This window comes from Oculina patagonica, chromosome 13 (genome assembly GCF_052425735.1).
Source record: "Oculina patagonica isolate OP01 chromosome 13, crgOcupat, whole genome shotgun sequence".
Lineage (NCBI taxonomy): Eukaryota > Metazoa > Cnidaria > Anthozoa > Scleractinia > Oculinidae > Oculina > Oculina patagonica.
Window position 1 is genome coordinate 15,073,979 of NC_135770.1, and position 18,514 is coordinate 15,092,492.

Consider the following 18,514-nt stretch of genomic DNA (forward strand, 5'->3'; position numbering starts at 1 on the left):
ACAACGTTTAAACTAGTAATTTTAAGTCGTTTGTTTTATAGTGAGAGGCAAGAACATCCTTAAAAATATCAGCTTCGAGGCGTTACCTGCGCAGACAGTCAAACTGAGACATGAGGATTTTTTAGTTTTATTGAATTTTTATATTGTTGTTATAGTAGTGAATTTTACCTTGGTTACAGGGGTGGGTGTATGCATGGTGGTATATGTAGGACGCGTTTTCTTGTTGTCAGTGACTGTTTTATTTAGTTTTCTGTTATTAAGTTTTTCTTTTTTTTCTTTTCTGAGAGATTTTGTTGGTTGAAGCCAAAAAAGTATTACTAAACATCTTTTTAAGGTGACCCGCGGCTATTAATGAGGCTGACAGTTCCCTTTTTTAAGCGCGTTTTAAAACAGGAAAACGTGAAGCGATTGCTTAGATTTTTGAGAATCTGAAAGAATAAAGCTTAAATTATATAAAATGATAAATTTTATGGCGATCAAACGCGATTTGTTTAAGTTATGGGTGATTTCCGGAAGCCTTCGTTTTTAATAAAATGCGATAATTTTTAAAATGCCACGGTAAATGTTTTCGAAATTACCCCAAACAGTCGAAGTTTACTCATAACAACTTACAGAATAATCCACTCCGTAGATTTCCTGAACGAGCGACATCTTTATTTTTCTTTAAAAACTGTTGTGTTATGCGTCTGTCTTGACCGTCGCATAAATGTGACACTTATAATAACCCAGTACCATGCAGCCAGTTTTAAGGCTGACGTCACCTTAATCTTGTGTGTAAAAGTTATAAAGATCGTGTATATACATCAAAATTAATGTTAGCAGTCAATAACATCAAACAAATGACGTTATTTCAAACTGCGAAAAATTTGTCGAGTTGTTTTGCATTTTTTTAAAGCTGCAGCTAGAACAGGATACTGCAAAAGTTTGTGCCGAGTTTCAGCGTATTTCCTTCACACGGTTTGGAGAATTCCGGTCGCTAAGTCAGGTACATTTGCTTCCCAAGTTCTAATCGCTTTGTAAACCTCGCATTTCGAATGAAGTTATTCTGTTGTTGTTCGAAGAGAGGTGTTACTTCCAAATTCCGAACGACCTTCTGCCGTCAGGAAATACATGTGTAGGAACGGTAATTGTCATTTTAGTAGTAACTATTTCAGGCTGTGTTATTTTCAAGTGGCAGAAGATCAACTTAAACAAATCGCGTTCGATTGCTATAAAATTTATCATTTTATATAATTTAAGGATTTTTCTTTTAGATTTTAAAAAATCTAAGCAATCGCTTCCCTTTTATCGTCTTAAAACGCGCTTAAAAAAGGGAACTGTCAGCCTCAAAAATACCCGCGGGCCACCTTAACTCGGAAAAACCTAATTTGCATTTACTTTCTACACACTAATTTACAAATGCGATTTATAAATCGCTAAATTAGTGTGTAGAAAGTAAATGTAAATTAGGTGTTTTTAAATTTAAAAAACCTGTTATTCTTTTGTTTCAATCACTAGCACACTGTAATATTTGTATTTTGCAAAAAACATTAAAGAAACTTGTCTCTTGAGGAAGCACAAAACACTACAGTGTAACAGAGGCTTGCCCTATTCTTACTTATTTTTACGAGTACTTAATTTTGCAATAATTCTGGAGCTGAATTTGCGAGTATTAATTTTTGTGATTGCAAGAAAAATTATGCCGAAAGTGTATTAAGGTCAGTATTACGATTTGTCGGCCGGCTTTTCTTGGCCTATTCAAATTGAAATGATGAGAATCGGCCCGATTTCTAAAATCTGTGACACAGCAACAGATTTTTTAAGAAATTGGGCCGACTCATTTTCTTATTAAATCTGAGCCAGCCTGAGGCTGACAAATCGTACTGTGTAACTGGCTTTAATTGTGCGATCAGTGTTTTATGGCTCAAACAACTGGAAATATACAAAGGTCTGGTTCAAAGAAGTTACAAGAAGCCTGCAAATGGAAACTTTGGTGATTGTACTAGAGGCTTTAGCCAATTTACAAGCTAAAAAAAAAACAGTAATCAGAGAAAAGGGGCTAGTCAAAAACAAGACAGAATGATATTTTCAAGGATAGAAAAATGCAGTTCCAAACATTTAAATTTTGTATTCTTTTGATATATAATATGGTATTAATATTTTTGTGCTTACCGGTAATTTTGCACATATAAAATTTTACAATTACCGGTATTTTAAAAGTGTGAAAATAAGTACTCGCAAAAACCAGAAGGAATAAGGTAATTAACCATTAGTAGGTTTTTACATTTAATATTAACGGTATTATTATGGAATTGTTTTTTTCTTTCAACTTGAAAAGATCAAGCAGATAAATAAAAAGTTCCACAGGTGCAGTAATGTTATTTCTTTCCATGTTTAGTCATCATTGCCTTCCTCTTCTTTCATTTGCTGTCTTTGTTTATTAATTATGTCAATAGTTTCTTTTATAGCTTCTTGCTCTTTGTATCTTAGGTATCTGCATGTTTCCCTGTCATGGATTGTTTGAAAAGGTGTTAAAATTTTGCTAGACAACATTTGTATTTACATGTATTACTAAAATAAATCCCACATATAAGAACCTGGTGAAACTAGCAAGTTTAACGTTAACATCAATAGAGGGTATTTTGTCTCTATGACTTCAATCTAAACATAGACTGCTTGCAGTCTGTTTTTCTCTTGAAAATTAGCAAGGGATGAACTGAGAGGCTAGGGAGGGTTTAAGACGCGCGAAGAAGGACTGGGCGAGACAAGAGTGCGTGCACGATCGGGTCGCGCAATCGAGGAAAAACAGACTGCGGACTCTTGTATACCTTTTTGAGGACACAGGCTTCCTGTCAATCAACTTGGTTATTGCGGTAGTAACCTTGGTAATGCAAACTTTATAGATTCTCTGTGGGCCATGGAGATTTCGACATGTGCTTCCAGCATTCACTGGAGTCTGAAGTCGGTTGCGGCTATAAATTCACTTTCACAAAACAGAATGGCTGACAGCGTTCCACTTCTTTAATTCAACTTTGCACATACTGGACTGCGGTCCAAGATCTTCGCTTCAGGGTTACTTTCACGTTCAAGGCTGTTTTATTTGTTTTACAATTAAGTTTTACTTATTACATTTATAGAGAAATTATATTCGTAGGTTGCGCGCGAATGGCGTAACGGAGTGTATGTGTTTGCGTCAACAAATTTTTTGTTTTCAAAATCCTTTCCAAAGAGCACCTGAATTCCTTCAATATAACCACGCACCACTTTCAAGAGGTATTCTCATTAATTTCGTGGTAAAGCTGTACAATCTTAATCATGAAATTTATCTTTTGGTTTACGAAAAAGCCGTTATTTGCAATGATCAATAAGCAGCATGCACACACGGAACGGCAGTTGTTGGCGAAAGCATTCGTAAGCTCTGCGCTTTGAAAATATCCTTGTTTTGTTTCATACGACGATGCTTGTTACTACTTGTCGATGACCACATGATTAAGACAGACGTGAAATCCTCTTTATGTATTTTCACAACTGGAAGATTGCAGTTTTTCCAAAACCTGTGGGCAGGTTAGCTTTTATGCTATGCTATTACGCAACCTTCGCTTCCCATGAAAGTTATGTAATTTGGTATGAACTGACCAATCAGCAACTCTGTTGCTGGAGCAATGGAGAGCTGACGAATATCCTCAAAAATTCCAAAAGAGGCCGTAGTCTGTCTTTTCTCGACTCGCCCTGTAGGTCCATTTGAGCGACAAGTTATGTGACAATAAAGATAAGATGTTCTACATGACACGAGCATGGGACAAAGAAAAATTCTGAGTCCCCGACGGGAATCGAACCCATGACCTCCCAGATACCGGTTGGGCGCTCTAACCAACTGAGCTACGAGAGACTTGTTGTGAGCTGGGCCATTTTACTAGGTTGATATGTGTAAAAGTTATGTGACATTTGAATACCTCAAAGTGCCTAAATCACCTTGTCCCAACAATATGTGGGGATGTGCTGGGGGGTGGGTGTTGAGTGTCACTGTGCTCCTTTACTCTGGGCATGCTTTAATCCTACTTTATCAGCTGATCATCAAGAACATGAATGACTGGGCAGTTGCCACAAGCCCATCAATCTCGCTTTCCCCAGTCCCCTCCCCTTTTATGTGTACTTACCAGCTGGCAATGGAGATCAATGCAAATGTACCAACTGCATATCGACATGATCTTAAAATGTGCACTGCCAAAAACAAAATGGTAAAAAATTGCATCCAATGTCTTATTTTACTGCAAATTCCACTAACCTATACCATGTACAAATGCAGGAATACTGAAATAATTAATGTATTATAAGCTTACTGAAGTTTAATACTGCAGTCTATAGAGGTCTCTATGATCCTTACCCAGCCCCCCAGCCCCCCACTCCCACCCCTAAGACCTTGATTGTCAGTGTTCCTCTTGGTGGTGTCATTGGTTGCATACACTGTAAATGGCTTACATAAACTCCACCACAAAAATTTTGGTGCACTTACTTGATTTTATAAAGTATCCAGCACCAACGATCATACCGCCAGTCATCCCATATAAGAGAGATTCACGGGCACAAGGTGTTCTCTCGATAAACTTTTTAACATTCCAGCTGTACTGAGCATGGGAGAATAAAACAATGTTAACAGCCATAGCATAAAAGGTCACCTATTCTGTTCAAATTAAAAGTAAGCCAACCGAAAGCCAACCTTTTTCTTATCACTTGATACATCGCCCGCCATCTTGATTTTGAATTGGCCAAATGCAATTTCTTGGTCAGCAGTCGTTGTCATAAACAATATGGCGATATTTGACAGCAAGATGTTTTCAGTACGACTGAAACAGTTTCTTTAAAAGCTGTAAAAGCCAGCCGTTGAACTTAGTTAAAAATGTCCGGTTACCCAGTTGTATTAAATGTCTATGATATGGTAAGTGAAGGTACTTTATTGTCAGAAGGGCAACCCGTTAATAGTGGTAAATCCATGAGTGAAAAACAAAAAAGAATGAGAGAGTCTTAATGGACCTCATTATGACTTAGACTATTAAAACTAGTTTTAATAGTCTGACAGAAAAGCTTAGACTTATTATATTTATATCTCTTTTATAGTACTGGATAAATCAATATACATTTCCCGTTGGTCTTGGAGTCTTCCATTCAGGAGTAGTTGTGCACGGAAAAGGTAAGCTTAAGCTTAAAAAGTTTGACAACATTAATTAACAATCGCAGGGCTTGGCATTTAAAACGCAGTACTGGTAAGATAATTTATTGTTTGGTTATTATTTCAACTTGTATTTTTTTCTTTTGTGGTAATTATTAAATAGAAAATTTCCATTTCAATAACTTGGTGTCTTTTTGTATCAAGCCACCACTGGCAAATTATTTCCTATGTTGACGCATTTATATTTTTTATTTCCTGTGTTATCGTTTCACAAGTTGTAACCAGCTGGTATTTTCACATGATTGCTATAAAACCTAGTTTTTGTATGAAATAGAAAACGCTTATGCAGTAGAACCCCCGTAACTTGAACTCGGATAACTCAAACACCCCCGCAAACTCGAATTAAAACCCATTTCCCTTGGATTTGACCCCGCTTTTTTTAGTCATTTTTACTCAGTTAACTCACACTCGGATAATTTGAAAACCCCGCTAACTCAATTAAATTTTGTTTCCCTTGATCAAAATTTGGATAAAATTTACAGTGATAACTCGAATTTCGGTTCTTGCAACTCGCCACGGTTGTCCATTAGACTACGAGCAGTGCCTATTTTTTCGCAGAGTGCGTCAAGCTTGAAGTCCAATTTTTTTCTCAAAGAGTCCCTTAAGCTTGAAGCAAAAAATAAATGAACACGCAGGGGAAAGTAACGGGGCGAGGCGAGAAGCGAAAAAAATTCACTCCTTGCCTCGCCCGTGCCCCCTTTTCTGCGCAGTAATTTATTTTTTTGCTTCACCCTCAACGGACTTTGCAAAAAAAAATTCACTTCACGCTCGACGGACTGCCAAAAAAATAGGGACTGCTCGTAGTCTAGTTGCCCATTGATTAGAGCAACAAATGTCACTGATCACATACCGTAAAAACTCGTGTATAAGCCGCACTTTTTTGCTGAAGTTTTGGGCTCAAAATCATGGGTGAGGCTTATCTACGAGACAATTGCTTTTGAGGGGTGTAAATTGCCTAGGCTGGGGTCAGAAAAAGCACTAAAAACATTTTCAATGTTGGGGGTGGGGCATATCTACGAGTGCGGCTTATACACGAGCCTTTACGGTATTTGACTGCCATTTTCAACTCATTATCATAAGAATGTATAGTCATGTTATAGATGATGGAAAATTTTGTGACTTTTATCACGATCGATCTTTATCAATTTTTATCAATTTTTTTTGGTTCGATTTTGTGTAAATCTTATTATATCCACTAACACTGTCTTGTTGATTGATATCGACTGATCGATTGATTTCCAAACATTGACTTTAATTAATTGGTCAGGCCGGACTTATCTCTATGCATACACTATGGTTATGGGGCTCTTCTCTGCAACCCTTCAGGCTACGAGGGTGCTCTGCTAAAATTATTAAATATATACAAACAAACTGAAATTTCAATAGTTGTGTGATCTTTTATCTAATACTTACTTGCATTGACATGTCAATAACAATGTTTTATAATTTCTATCCCCAAGAGTATGCATTTGGTGGTCATCCAAATAACTGGTCAGGAATATTTGAAATGAGTCCAAAATCTGTGGAAGTATTAGGAGATGATTTTAAATTCAGGTAAGTAAATGAGGTACACTGTGTTTATCAGTCAATTGCTGGAAATTACCATGTTATTTTGTTACTCTCTTACTTGTTCCCTTATTTACTACATTAACTCACTCTGTGTCACCATTGTGCTTGCCACTCACTCACTTTCTTTATCCTGTGGTTCCAGAAAGTATCCATATAATTATCTCTTCCTGGAAAGGCTACTTGGTTTGAGTCCTCCAATCCCTTTGGAAATTCCAGTTAAGCTTCATACATTTGTTTAAAATCTTTTGTGTTTTGAAAGCCCCTTCTCCCAAGGTTGGAATTTCCAATGACCTTCCGTGAAGCGAGTATTGATATAATTGTCATTGAATTCACACATTTATTCATAATTTTATATACTCTTTTATTAAAGGGAAACTATAACAATTGGAACAACAAAACTTTTGCCTGGTGAAGTGGAGGATCTTTTGAAAAGAATGGGAAAAAACTACCAAGGACGCTGTTATCATTTAATAGACAAGTATGAATAACTCTTAACTTATTTTCTTGATTACTAACAGTTGATTGCCCAGGATGTGGAGGTGCTCTATTTAAAAAGTGGCAGGAATGTGCAAAGGATTTTTCTGAGTTAATTTGTTCTTTGTAATTTGGGTTTTTTTTGGAATGGGATTAAATTTTGCTTTTTCAAGGAGGCTAAGTGAGATTCTGGCAGGGACCACCACCAATAAACCCGATTGCAATTGCAATTTGTGTCCAGTTGGGAGATAAGAGTATCTCACCACTTGTCTTCCCGCATAAATTTTTTGCCCCCTGCATGTTACCTGTCGAACATCTATTGTAAGAGCAAGACAATCCCTTTATGGTAAGCATCAACATGTTGATGCTTAGGTGTTAGAATCCCATTATGAGTAAGACGGCGCCAAAAATATATTTTCCTTTTTTTTATCTGAAAGAAAATTTCGACAAGTTGGGTGTTAATTTTTAACTTGAATTCAGCAGTCCCTGAACTGATTTGGCTGAAATCTGGCAAGCTTATTGCAATACTGTGTCTGTGATTTTTTTTTTTAATTTTCGAATAATTTACGTTTTTCCAAGGGTGGCTAATATCTTAATTCTGGCCCATGGGATTTGTACGTATGTACAGGTTATTATGTGCAAAGCCAGAAAGAATGATGTACAAAGTTCACTGAAAATGTTGACAGATTTAGGCTAGACATAAAATATTGATTGTAGTGTTGGATGCCAAATTATTTTATTGTTGGCCTATATGATTTTTTCTGGACAACACACATTACTTACTTACTTAGGCCCATCGCTCCAGGTGGAGCATACCGGTAGGCCATTGACAACAGCTCGCCAGTAAGCTCGACCTTGGGCTTTCCGCACAACATCTTGCCAAGCGAAAGCCATTAACTTAAGCTCTGCTTCCGTGTCGCGACGCCAGCTGTTTTTGGGGCGACCTCTCCTTCTCGTCCCCTGGGGGTTCCAAGTCAAAGACTGGCGAGTGATGTTGCTGGGTTCTTTCCGCAGGGTATGGCCAATCCAGCCCCATTTTCTCTTTTGAATCTGCCTGCCAATTGGTTCTTGATCTCCTCGCTGCCACAGCTCCTCATTGCAAATTTTCTCAGGCCACCAACTGTTAAAGATACGTCTCAGGCAACTGTTTATGAATGTTTGGATCTTCTGTAGTGCCTTGTTTGTGCGTCTCCACGTCTCTGACCCATAGAGGAGAACCGATTTAACATTAGAATTAAAAAGGGGAAGCTTGGGCGAGTAGTCTAATTGTTTTAGTAGAAACTCTAAAGGATTGTAGTCCAAAACCTACAATATTGTGCACTTTGAAGACAAAAAATAAGAAAATTTACCACTTAAAAAGCTACTTGCGTGCGCGACTGTTTTCTATCGCCGAATAGAAAACAGTGGGAGAACCAATCAGATTCGCGGATTTCCAATAGAACACAGCTGAGTTTCTACTAATGTATAGTAGATAATTGTATACATGTAAGTAATAAATATAAATATGAGGCCTGATGTATTTTACCGTGTTTAAATAAAGATACTATTACTATTACTATAGAGAACATGAATATTGTTTGCACTCTTTACTAACTTTAAACAAAGGATCTACAAGAAACCTGCTTGTACATTTAGTAGCTGTAGTAGATGTCAATTAAATTAAGACTTAATGCTTTGACATGTTATTTTTTTTCTAGGAATTGTAATCACTTCACTTCAGAATTTTGTCAGGTAAATTTATTAAAATTTTAGTACCGGTATTTAAAATTGTTTTTATATGTAAAAAATCTTGGGTGCCCAGCCCTAACAAGCTTTTATGATAGCAAAATTATACAAGTCGCCCAAAGACAAAAGTTGGTCGCCTGTGGCACCCTGGCTCTGCTAGAGCACAGCTCTGCCAAATGGTAACGAGGTTTTGTTGGTGACACCTCTCGAGTTCCCTTACTAGCTCACAATGAAATGAAACCCATACTTACCAAAGTACAAAAATGAACAAAGTTTATGACACCATGAATTTCTGTTAAAATGCAAAACATCAAAAATTTTAGACTTTTTCTTTATTGGTGACGTGATCATGGGCATGGCCTAATGATGTCATATTTTATGTTCTGGACTGAGTAAAAGATTCAACCATAGGTAAACAATGAAAATTGCTAAAACTATATAGGTGACCATGAATGTCCCTAGCAATGGGTTCAAAAATATATGTCAATGGGCCCTTAAAAGGATCTTTGAAATGATTTTTTTTTCAGGAACCTCATGAGATCTTTATGATAATTTAATTAAATCTTCTTAAAATCCTTTAGGATTGTTAAAAGATCCTTGTCTTTACAGGACCTTTGCAGATCTTTAAAGATCATGAAGATCTTGCAAAAGTTGTCACCAGGGGTATTACCCAAGAAAGGGGTATTACTCATGAAAAATTATTATACAGCATTGTCATAGTTGTGGGAAAAGAAGAACTTGGTTACACTTCTTGACACACTTGCTGCAATGAGGACATTGTGAGAAAATTATATGTTCATTTCAGGTTGCGTACTTACACTAGGCAGTTGCAAGACAAGCTGCTTATGATGAAGAGGGTCTGTTCCTTTAAGCAAATTTTGCTTCTTTAGTTACTAACACTTGTAATAATTTATTATTATCTTCTAGGCTCTGTGTAACAAGTCAATTCCTGGTTGGGTAAATAGGTTAGCATCTGTTAGTTCATATTTCCCATTCCTCCTAAAGTGTCTTCCTAGAGAGTGGATCAGTCCAGAGCCATGTTCTCCAGTTGGAAGCCCTGGTTATGTATCACATCCATTTAAAGGTAACGAGATGTAACTTGCTATCTTTTTTTAAAATTAATTTCATATATCACAGGATACAAGTAAAGAGCTAGAAAGTGTAGTTGAAGGGCTTGTAAATGTGTAGGGATTTTGAAGTGGAAATTCTTTTTTTCCTTGGTGATGGTTTGCTTGTGGAAATGTTAAATCCTAAGGTTCAATTTAAGGAGAGTTGTGTTGGGATTTTTGGTTTTGCAGTTTTAGCCATTTTTAACCCTTTCACCACCGGCCCGTTTAGCGGCCAAAATTAAAAGTGCGTGTAACCCCAGTGGCCCCTTTAGCGGCCAAACAAAACACCTGGAAACGACCTCTTCTGTTTTGGGAAAAACTGGGCACTACTTTCCATATTTGGAAAACTAATTTATGCAAGTGAAAGCACATGCTTTGAAAACAAGATCGGTTTTTTCGGTTTTGCCCTGAAAAACTACAGTTTTTCACTTTCTGGCCCTTGTAAAAATTTTACCGCGATCGCGCCGCGAATGTCGCGATCGCGCCGCGACTGACGCGATCGCGCCGCGATTTGTTGTCATCGCGACGCGATCGTGCGTGACGCGATTGTAAATGAACGCGAACGCGCCGCGATAGTTGCGATCGCGCCGCGAATGTCGCGATTGCGCCACGATTGCCGCGATCGCGGCGTGATGAGTGCGATCGCGGCGCGATTGATTACCACCGCACCGCGATTTGGGGGGCTGGAATAAATCTCGGGAAGTGTTCCCGGCGAGAACTCACTTCTCGATCACCGGGAGAAAGTCAATATGCTTTGAAACTCTCACAAATCATGCTGTGGTCGTAACGCAAATCATGACTTGTATTGATGAAATAAACTTTAAGTACTAATCAAAGTAGTTATAAAACTAGTTTGATTTAAAATGTCGAAAAACATTTTATTACGTGACGGTGAGCTGTGAGGACGTGATTCCCACGAGAAAAGTTTTATTTAGTTTTAGTCTAGACGAACTGGCGCGACAAAGTGGCGCGTGATAATGAGTAAAGATAAATTAAAAGATAAGAATTTTTATTTCTTAACAGTCCGTTTTTTAATCTTTTCAAACACTTTGTTTCTTTCTTTTCTTATCTTTGAGGAACCTTAATACCTTTGAGCAATCCAATGACAAATTTCTGTCGGCCATTTTCTTCAAATGCAAATACAATCAGGAATTCGCTGCAATTGCGTTTTTTGCATTGAAAAATCCTCTATATGGCATTTAATTAAATTGTGGCTCCGAAGAGGCTGTCAGAATGAGCTTTTTTTAGAGCTTTATATTTACCTTCCCGTAGACCACGATCGTAGACCACACACATCGAAGTCCTTTCCCGCCTTTTGCCGCAAGGTGTCGTGAACTGAGCGTTACGATTGGCTGAGTTAGGTCACGTAGTGCATAGTACACGCAATCGCTACGCCATCGCAAGCAGAAAAGAAATTTTATTTCGAGAAAGTTGGTATGTTTTCTCTTCACAATCAGGACTGGAAAAATGTGTTCTTTTTTAGCTGCTTCTGAATAACAAGAGTTTAGAAGCGACCTAACTTGAGGGAAAAGCGTCTCTGTGAAAACTGCTAGAATTTGTTTTGTTAATTCGAGCGACAGCTTCGTCGCTTCGTCGCTTCGTCATGGACTTTGTTGACTGAACTACAGCTAAACTGTGAATATAAAAAAAATGCAAAACTCGAACAGTGGAAAGAGGAAAACATTTTGACGGTAAGGACCATTCAATGCAAAGTTGTACCTGTTGATGCTTGGGACTTAAATGTTGTATTATTTAAAAAAGCTTTGGGGAAAAGAAAGCGCATCTTCGACGGTTCGGCTTCTTCGCAGATGCAAGAGATAGTTCGCGGCTTTGCGAAATTTAATTGTGCTCGGCAGCGAAACTGGCCGTCTTTTTCTGTAAGTTTCCGTAAATAAATGATGTTGTTTCGATACAGTCTGTGTGTTTGTTTTGTCGGTATGCAAAATGCCAAGATAATTGTTTTTAAATTTATAGATTTAGGCGCGATCGCGGCGCGATTTAAGCCAAATCGCGGCGCGATTCCCGACCCATCGCGCCGCGATGCGAGAATCGCGGCGGCCAAAAACGCGGCGCGAATCGCGGCACGAATCGCGGCGCGATCCAAGCTCAATCGCGGCGCGATCGCCAATCGCAGCGGCCAAAAACGCGCCGCGATTCGCGGCGCGATCGCGGTAAAATTTTTACAAGGGGGTGCCTTCGGTTTGTGGGTTTTCCTTTTTTTGGTATTTGGTTTTTGGTATTCGATGTGGTTTTCGGTTTTTCCCATTTGGTTTCCTGATCAAAATGCAAGTATGAGTAGTATGATTAAGCTTAATGGTATTCAATTTTTTGTTAGGTTTTGCGGTTTCTAATAGGGCCCAATGTCCCCTCTTTAAGTAAGATAGGTCATTGGATTTATTGCTACATGACATTTAAATTTTTTGGTGATTTATACCTCTTTACTAATTCTTGGAAAATTATGCACATTTTCTTAATTCGCTCATTGAAATTGTTAGGTTTTTAGTGCAGAATGCACTTTTGTGATGGTTTGGTGGGCTGTCATCTGCTAAACCCCTAAACCCCTAACGCGCTAATGTGTAAACTTTTAATCACCAATTAATTAATTAATATCAATTAATTAATTATTTCTTGTGGAGGGGGTGGGGGTCAGGAGCACCTGACCGTACCCCTAGGTAAAGCCTGGAGCACATCTACGTTACTTTCATATGAAGATCTCAAACGTATATATTTGTTTCAGAAAACCCTTTGCTCTCCTTGTGGTACTACTCGACGTTCTAGGGCAACGTTCTTTACGCCAAACGCATGCGCAGTTTAGTCTACGTATTTTGCTGGAACTCTCATGAACATCACTTGTATTGCGTGTTTGTGGTAGGATTCCTGCAGACTTCGTGGCGCCAAGTGAAAAACGCAAATTAATTAAATTAGATTTTTAGACTTTCATAGCACTTTCGTAATTAGGAATGCAAAAACTTGCACCGGGATTTTCGGCGTGAAACTCCTCATAACCAGGAAACAGATATCCTAGCTGTACTGCGTTTTAAAAACCTTTCGAAAGAGATGTTTTTTGACTAGATTTGCTCTTTACTTTTTGAGAAACGTCTTTCGTGCAGTTTAAACCGCAACTTAATTAAATTAAAGTGAAATAATTGGCTTTATTATTGAAAGGAAGAAAAATGCCATTGATGTCGCCGTGAAACAAAAAAAGAGACAAATGAACAAAGGGTCACCTTACGGCATTTTCAAGGAAAACAACAAAAGTATCTTGTTACAAACGAACAGAAGTATCGTGTTACGTTTGCAAAGATTAGCGTAACAAAAACTCGGGAAGGAATACAAGTAGTTTTTCAACATCTTATTGCAAGTAAAATAACGCAAATAAACACGAACATAAAACAATACTTTTAATTGTCGACTCCATTGCATTCTGCACTGTCCTTTGAGTCTCTGAGTTTGGTTATGATTGCATTTATTTTTTAGATTTCCAATATTTAAGACCCTTGTGTAACTTGCAATGTAACATCAACAACAAAAGGGTTTCTTAAATGGCTTTTCACACAAGCTAGAATGTTGTTACAAAGACTTGAATGTCACTGTTAGTACATTGTAGATAAATTATATGCACGTCTGTAAATATTTTACTTAAAGTTACACTGAATATTTACCAATAGCCTAAACCACCATTTATGTCTTTTTTCGTTTGTTGCCAAAATATTTACATGTACATTAATTAACCTATCAGAATCTGAAGCTCTTCCTAATGAAATCTTAAACAATCCTTGCATAGGGATGTAGTTACTCGTCACACATCCTCACAGACACATGACATAAGGCAAAAATGCTTGCAAACAGCAGCAAGGCTTTCTAGAGGGTCCTGAAGGGGGGTCTTAAATCCCAGTTCCCAGGCTTCAAATCCCAGTTCCCAGCCCAATTTTGGTCCAAATCCCAGTTCCCAGGCTTCAAATCCCAGTTCCCAGGCTAATTTTGGTCGAAATCCCAGTTCATAAACAAGAAATCCATTTCCATAAGTACAGGTTAAAAACCTGTGCATATAATGACTAATAATTTGCTCAACCAGTATAGGAAGTATATTGTAATCTTTGTAATTTATTTCAGTCATTTTAATGGCACCAGTATCTTATGAAGTTTCCTCATCGAGTATTACAGATTCTGCATCACTAATCATCTCTGTAGATTCGAAATCAAAATCAAGACAGAATTCTTCTGTCCACACCACTAAGACTTTCATCAACTTCATAAAGATCACTCAGAGCATCACTTGAATTACGATATAAGCAATCGCATGCTGACAAGTTTGCCATGTTTCAAAGGTGAATGAGCCAAAGTTTATTGATATTAATTTGAAACATCCTCGGACCTTTCTCGGAAATCTTCGGTTATCTTCGGTAATCTTCGGAAATATTGGGAAAAGTTCGGAAAATGTTCGGAAACATTTGTATGATATTCGGACAACAGTTTGAAAATCTTCGGAAATCTTCGGGAAATAGTCGGAAATCATCAAAAAATCGTCAAAAACCTCGTTATTAGTACATTTTTAGAATAAACAAAATAATACATGGTTGCTTGGAGATATGAAATTTATCTTCTTGTGTTTAAATTGATATCTCACTGACTCGTCTCTGCGCTCACTCGTAAGCCTTTAAGTTGAACACTTGAAGATATATTTTACATGTATATCTGCACACAACCATGCATTAATCTCTATTTAAACAAACCGCTGATCACGGACATAATAATTAGCCTGAGAACAGCGAGCGGCTAACACGAGTGACAGCAACCGCAGCGTAAAGCCTGAAAAAAACTTTTTTGTGTCATCAAAGTGGGATAGTTCGAGTATTTATGTGAAATAATAGAGTCAGAGACTTGCAAGTCTTTCAAAGAAGAGAAATCCCATTCCCATTTTCCAAAGTGTTTGTCCCATTCCCAGTGGTAAAATCCCAGTCCCAGTGCAAGAATCCCATTTTCCCAGCCCAAAAAGAGGCAAATCCCAGCTCCCATTTTACCCCTTCAGGACCCTCTTTCTATGGTTACCCATGTTAAAGATAAATTATATCTTTGCAGTAAATGGCGGTTTCATAATGGTTTGGTGATAGTATTTGATCACTTTCATCCATTAAAAAGTGAAAATTTTCTACTTTCACCTCACCAATTATTAGAAATAAATTTTTTTTTGGTAAATTCAAAAGACTGCCTTCATTAATTTGAAGTCATTTTTTATTCAGGCTGATCTCAACTGTAATTTTTTTTACATGTACTGTATTTATTCGATTAAGCGCCCTGGGCACTTATTAAATTTTTGGACCTTGAGAGTGGGTGCTTATTCAAGGCTGGGTGCTTATTAAATTTTTACGATTTTCAGCAAATAGTAAGTTCATTTTTGTAACAAAACAACAAACAAACGCTAAACGTGAAGATGAACCAAATCAGAGTTTTAACTGTTCATTGAGAGTTTCTGTAAAATACTAAGTAAACTCGGTCGTGGGAAAAGTCTACCTTCAGGATGGGTGCTTATTCGAGGTGGGCGCTTATTCGAGGTGGGTGCTTATTCGAGGTGGGCGCTTATTCGAGGTTGGGCATTTAATCGAATAAATACAGTATTTAAGAGTAAGTGGTCACAATTAAAACTTTGGTTAATTGGCTTGTGAACAACTAATACATTCTGCTTTACTTGCATATTTTTGAATTAATCACAACTGTATTATTTTCCTTTAGACTTCTCTGGGTCGGATGAAGATGATCGACCAAATGCTAAGACCAAACACAGATGACAAGTATTCCAATTTATTCAGCAACATAAATTTTTGCAACAATACAATTGCAGTTAAGGAACATGGTTGTGGTAGCTTAAAGCAGAAATTATGTCTAATGCCTGATGGCAGAAGATGACTGGTTCAAAGTTTCCTATTGAGCAGAAAAAGATCCCCAGTTTATATCAATCACAGAATCATTAAATTATGTTATGTTAATGTTTATTGCGCAGGGGGGGGGGGGGGTGCTATTGGGTTATTATAATTAGGCCATCCCAATAAAATGTTTCGTTTCCAATCGCCCGACTGACCCATTTTTTTCGAAAAGTAAAAAAAAAAAATCCAGATTCACTAGTCAAAGAAGCAAGTACTTCATTTTACAAGCACACAATCTTGTTTTATTAACAACAATAATTTGGTATGATGTGATGCCTTTGTCTTTAATAAACATCGATACTATGTTATTTAAAGACTGTTAAGGAATAACGAACAAAAAGACCACGTTTTCGAGTTGACTTTGTAATCGAGCTTTCTTTCTTAGCAGCCCGGCCTTTTCTGGAACCCAGAACCCTTCAAGTGTTCCTTTTTTTTTTATTTTTTTCCTGACCGACCGACTCACCATCACAAGAGACGGGGCGATGGGAAACGAAACATTTTATTGGGATGGCCTTACGGATTTCTTTTTGTTTCTTGTACTAAAAATTTCTGGTTTCGCTTTGATGTTTGGTGTCCATATTAATTTTCAGTTTGTAGGATTATTTGAGATGGTATTGTACTAAATAAAAATGCAGTTTTTGCATTTGGTAGCCTGGGCCATTAAACTATGTCTGTGACGCAGCCTAACATTTGGTTATTATTGCATTCGTTTGGTAAATCCATTTTGCTGTGTTTTGGTTTTGGCAGTATTGTAGTATGAGCCACACATATCTGATCTTTCGTAGTGTTTTTTTTTTTTTTTTTTTTTTTTTTTTTGGGGGGGGGGGGTTACAAGTGATTTTTATTGCTGTTTTCCAGTAGCCCCCAATTCCCCTTTTTAATTAATTAAACATTAGTAATATATTAACTAAATTAAAATTAAGATCTCAGGACTGAGACTATATACATACCCGGCACAGTGGTAACTGCACTTTACTTAAAGACCATTAACACCAATATGTGCAAGTACATGTATAATTATTTATTGACTGGTTATTTAACAACAATAAAAGAAGCATATAGGCTTTTGAATTTTTTTCTCAGTTTTGACATCAAAGATATGATCTCATACTGTGCAAATCATTAATTTTTTTTTTCAAATCATTAATGGTAAAAGACGTTTCTAATGAAAAGTGAAACCTTAACATTTGAACCTTGATCAATTGGCATTTATTGGCTTTTAAGAAACACTTACAAGATAAAGACCTTGTAACTCTATAGTTTAATGTAATCATGTAAGAATTAACTATAATTATGACACATTTTTGATTGACATTAATTAGACAATCATAAGGCACAATGAACACTGAAGATGACCATTGAGTAAAAAAATTGTCCATAAACTTGTACAGGTAACTTCATTAGTGTGATCTTTGCTTAGCACAGATTTGTTTTCCCTTGATTACGAACATGTGTGTACACAGCACTGCAACTTGTTTTAAACGACTGATGAATAAATACACAGTTTGGAACCAGTCGTTGTTGTAAAATAATAAAAAATAACAAGAACTATGCATAGTATAGTTCTTGATCATGCTTTTGGACAAACCAAGTCCATATTTAATCTGATTATAGACTGATAAAAGACCCTTTACCTCGCACTCCCCACCATGACAAAAGTAGAGTCTCATATGCCAATGGGGAATGCTCTTACACAGGTTGCTAGGTTGGCATAAACAAGGTGTCAAAAAGTTAAAGGCCCACCTTTAACCGATATACTTTGCGACCGTTTGTTTTGTTTTGAAAAGCTTGTTCTTGTCCCAAACACTCCAAACTGGAAAACTACTCAAAAATATTGACGGTTAAACGGTCAAATCACTTTAACTAATTAGCTAAAAAAAAACAAGGATGGAAGAAGAATGTAAATGTCATTGTGATACCTGCACTGACCTTGCACCCAAAACTAAAAGGCCGATATCACTTAAAACTATCTTAGCCATCAGTAAAGATGGATGCTTTTATGCCCACTCGTATTTAAAAAAATTCTCAAACAAATTATATTAATTCAGCTTATACAAAAAATTGTTGATTTGTTTTGCATTGTGTTCAAGCTGGAGCTAGAACAGGATATATCTAGGGTTCATACCACGTTTAAGCATACAGTAGAACCCCGGTAACTCGAACTTGGATAACTCGAACAACCCCGCTAACTAGAACTGTTTTTCGTTTCCCTTCAGAGTTCCAGTTACCAGGGTTTAACTGTATTTTGTTTGTATGGTGTGAAGAATTTAGGATGGAGAGTCTGGTACTTCTGATTTCCCTGGGGAGGGGGGCACTTCCATACAAGAGCTACCGGTATATAGGTATGTGCCGCTATGAAGGATATGGTTTTCAAACAGTTTAGTCTGAGAAAGGGTATAGAAATCGGAGAGTTTTGGTCTAGAAAAGAGTAGCATTTAATGGGAAACTGATTGGTGGTTTTAGTCCACAATAGGGATAACTCAGAAGAGAAAGGGGCTTTCCTACATGTT

At 37.2% G+C, this 18,514-nt stretch overlaps 2 protein-coding genes across 5 annotated transcripts; one reads left to right on the forward strand and one right to left on the reverse strand.

Moving 5' to 3' along the window:
• Positions 1–1,509: 1,509 nt before the first annotated feature.
• LOC144635367 (cytochrome c oxidase assembly protein COX20, mitochondrial-like) lies at positions 1,510–4,747 on the reverse strand. Of its 2 annotated transcripts, none has more exons than XM_078494474.1 (4): positions 4,697–4,747; positions 4,493–4,599; positions 4,137–4,200; positions 1,510–2,485 (listed from the first exon to the last, which is right to left on the reverse strand). In XM_078494474.1, exons 1-4 carry the CDS (start codon positions 4,717–4,719, stop codon positions 2,374–2,376), a joined length of 306 nt encoding a protein of 101 aa, XP_078350600.1. In that variant the 5' UTR covers positions 4,720–4,747; the 3' UTR covers positions 1,510–2,373. The 2 variants fall into 2 exon arrangements, with proteins under 2 accessions (XP_078350600.1, XP_078350599.1); XM_078494473.1 differs by having other exon boundaries at positions 4,493–4,604.
• Positions 4,748–4,783: 36 nt separating this feature from the next.
• Positions 4,784–16,798, forward strand: LOC144635524 (deubiquitinase DESI2-like). 3 transcript variants are annotated; one of them, XM_078494622.1, is made up of 7 exons: positions 4,784–4,915; positions 5,095–5,167; positions 6,667–6,760; positions 7,146–7,253; positions 8,947–8,980; positions 9,902–10,058; positions 15,814–16,798. In XM_078494622.1, the coding sequence occupies exons 1-7, from the start codon at positions 4,877–4,879 to the stop codon at positions 15,867–15,869; spliced, it is 561 nt and encodes a 186-aa protein (XP_078350748.1). In that variant the 5' UTR covers positions 4,784–4,876; the 3' UTR covers positions 15,870–16,798. The 3 variants fall into 3 exon arrangements, with proteins under 3 accessions (XP_078350748.1, XP_078350750.1, XP_078350749.1); XM_078494624.1 differs by having other exon boundaries at positions 9,980–10,058; XM_078494623.1 differs by lacking the exon at positions 9,902–10,058.
• The last annotated feature ends 1,716 nt before the right edge of the window (positions 16,799–18,514 follow it).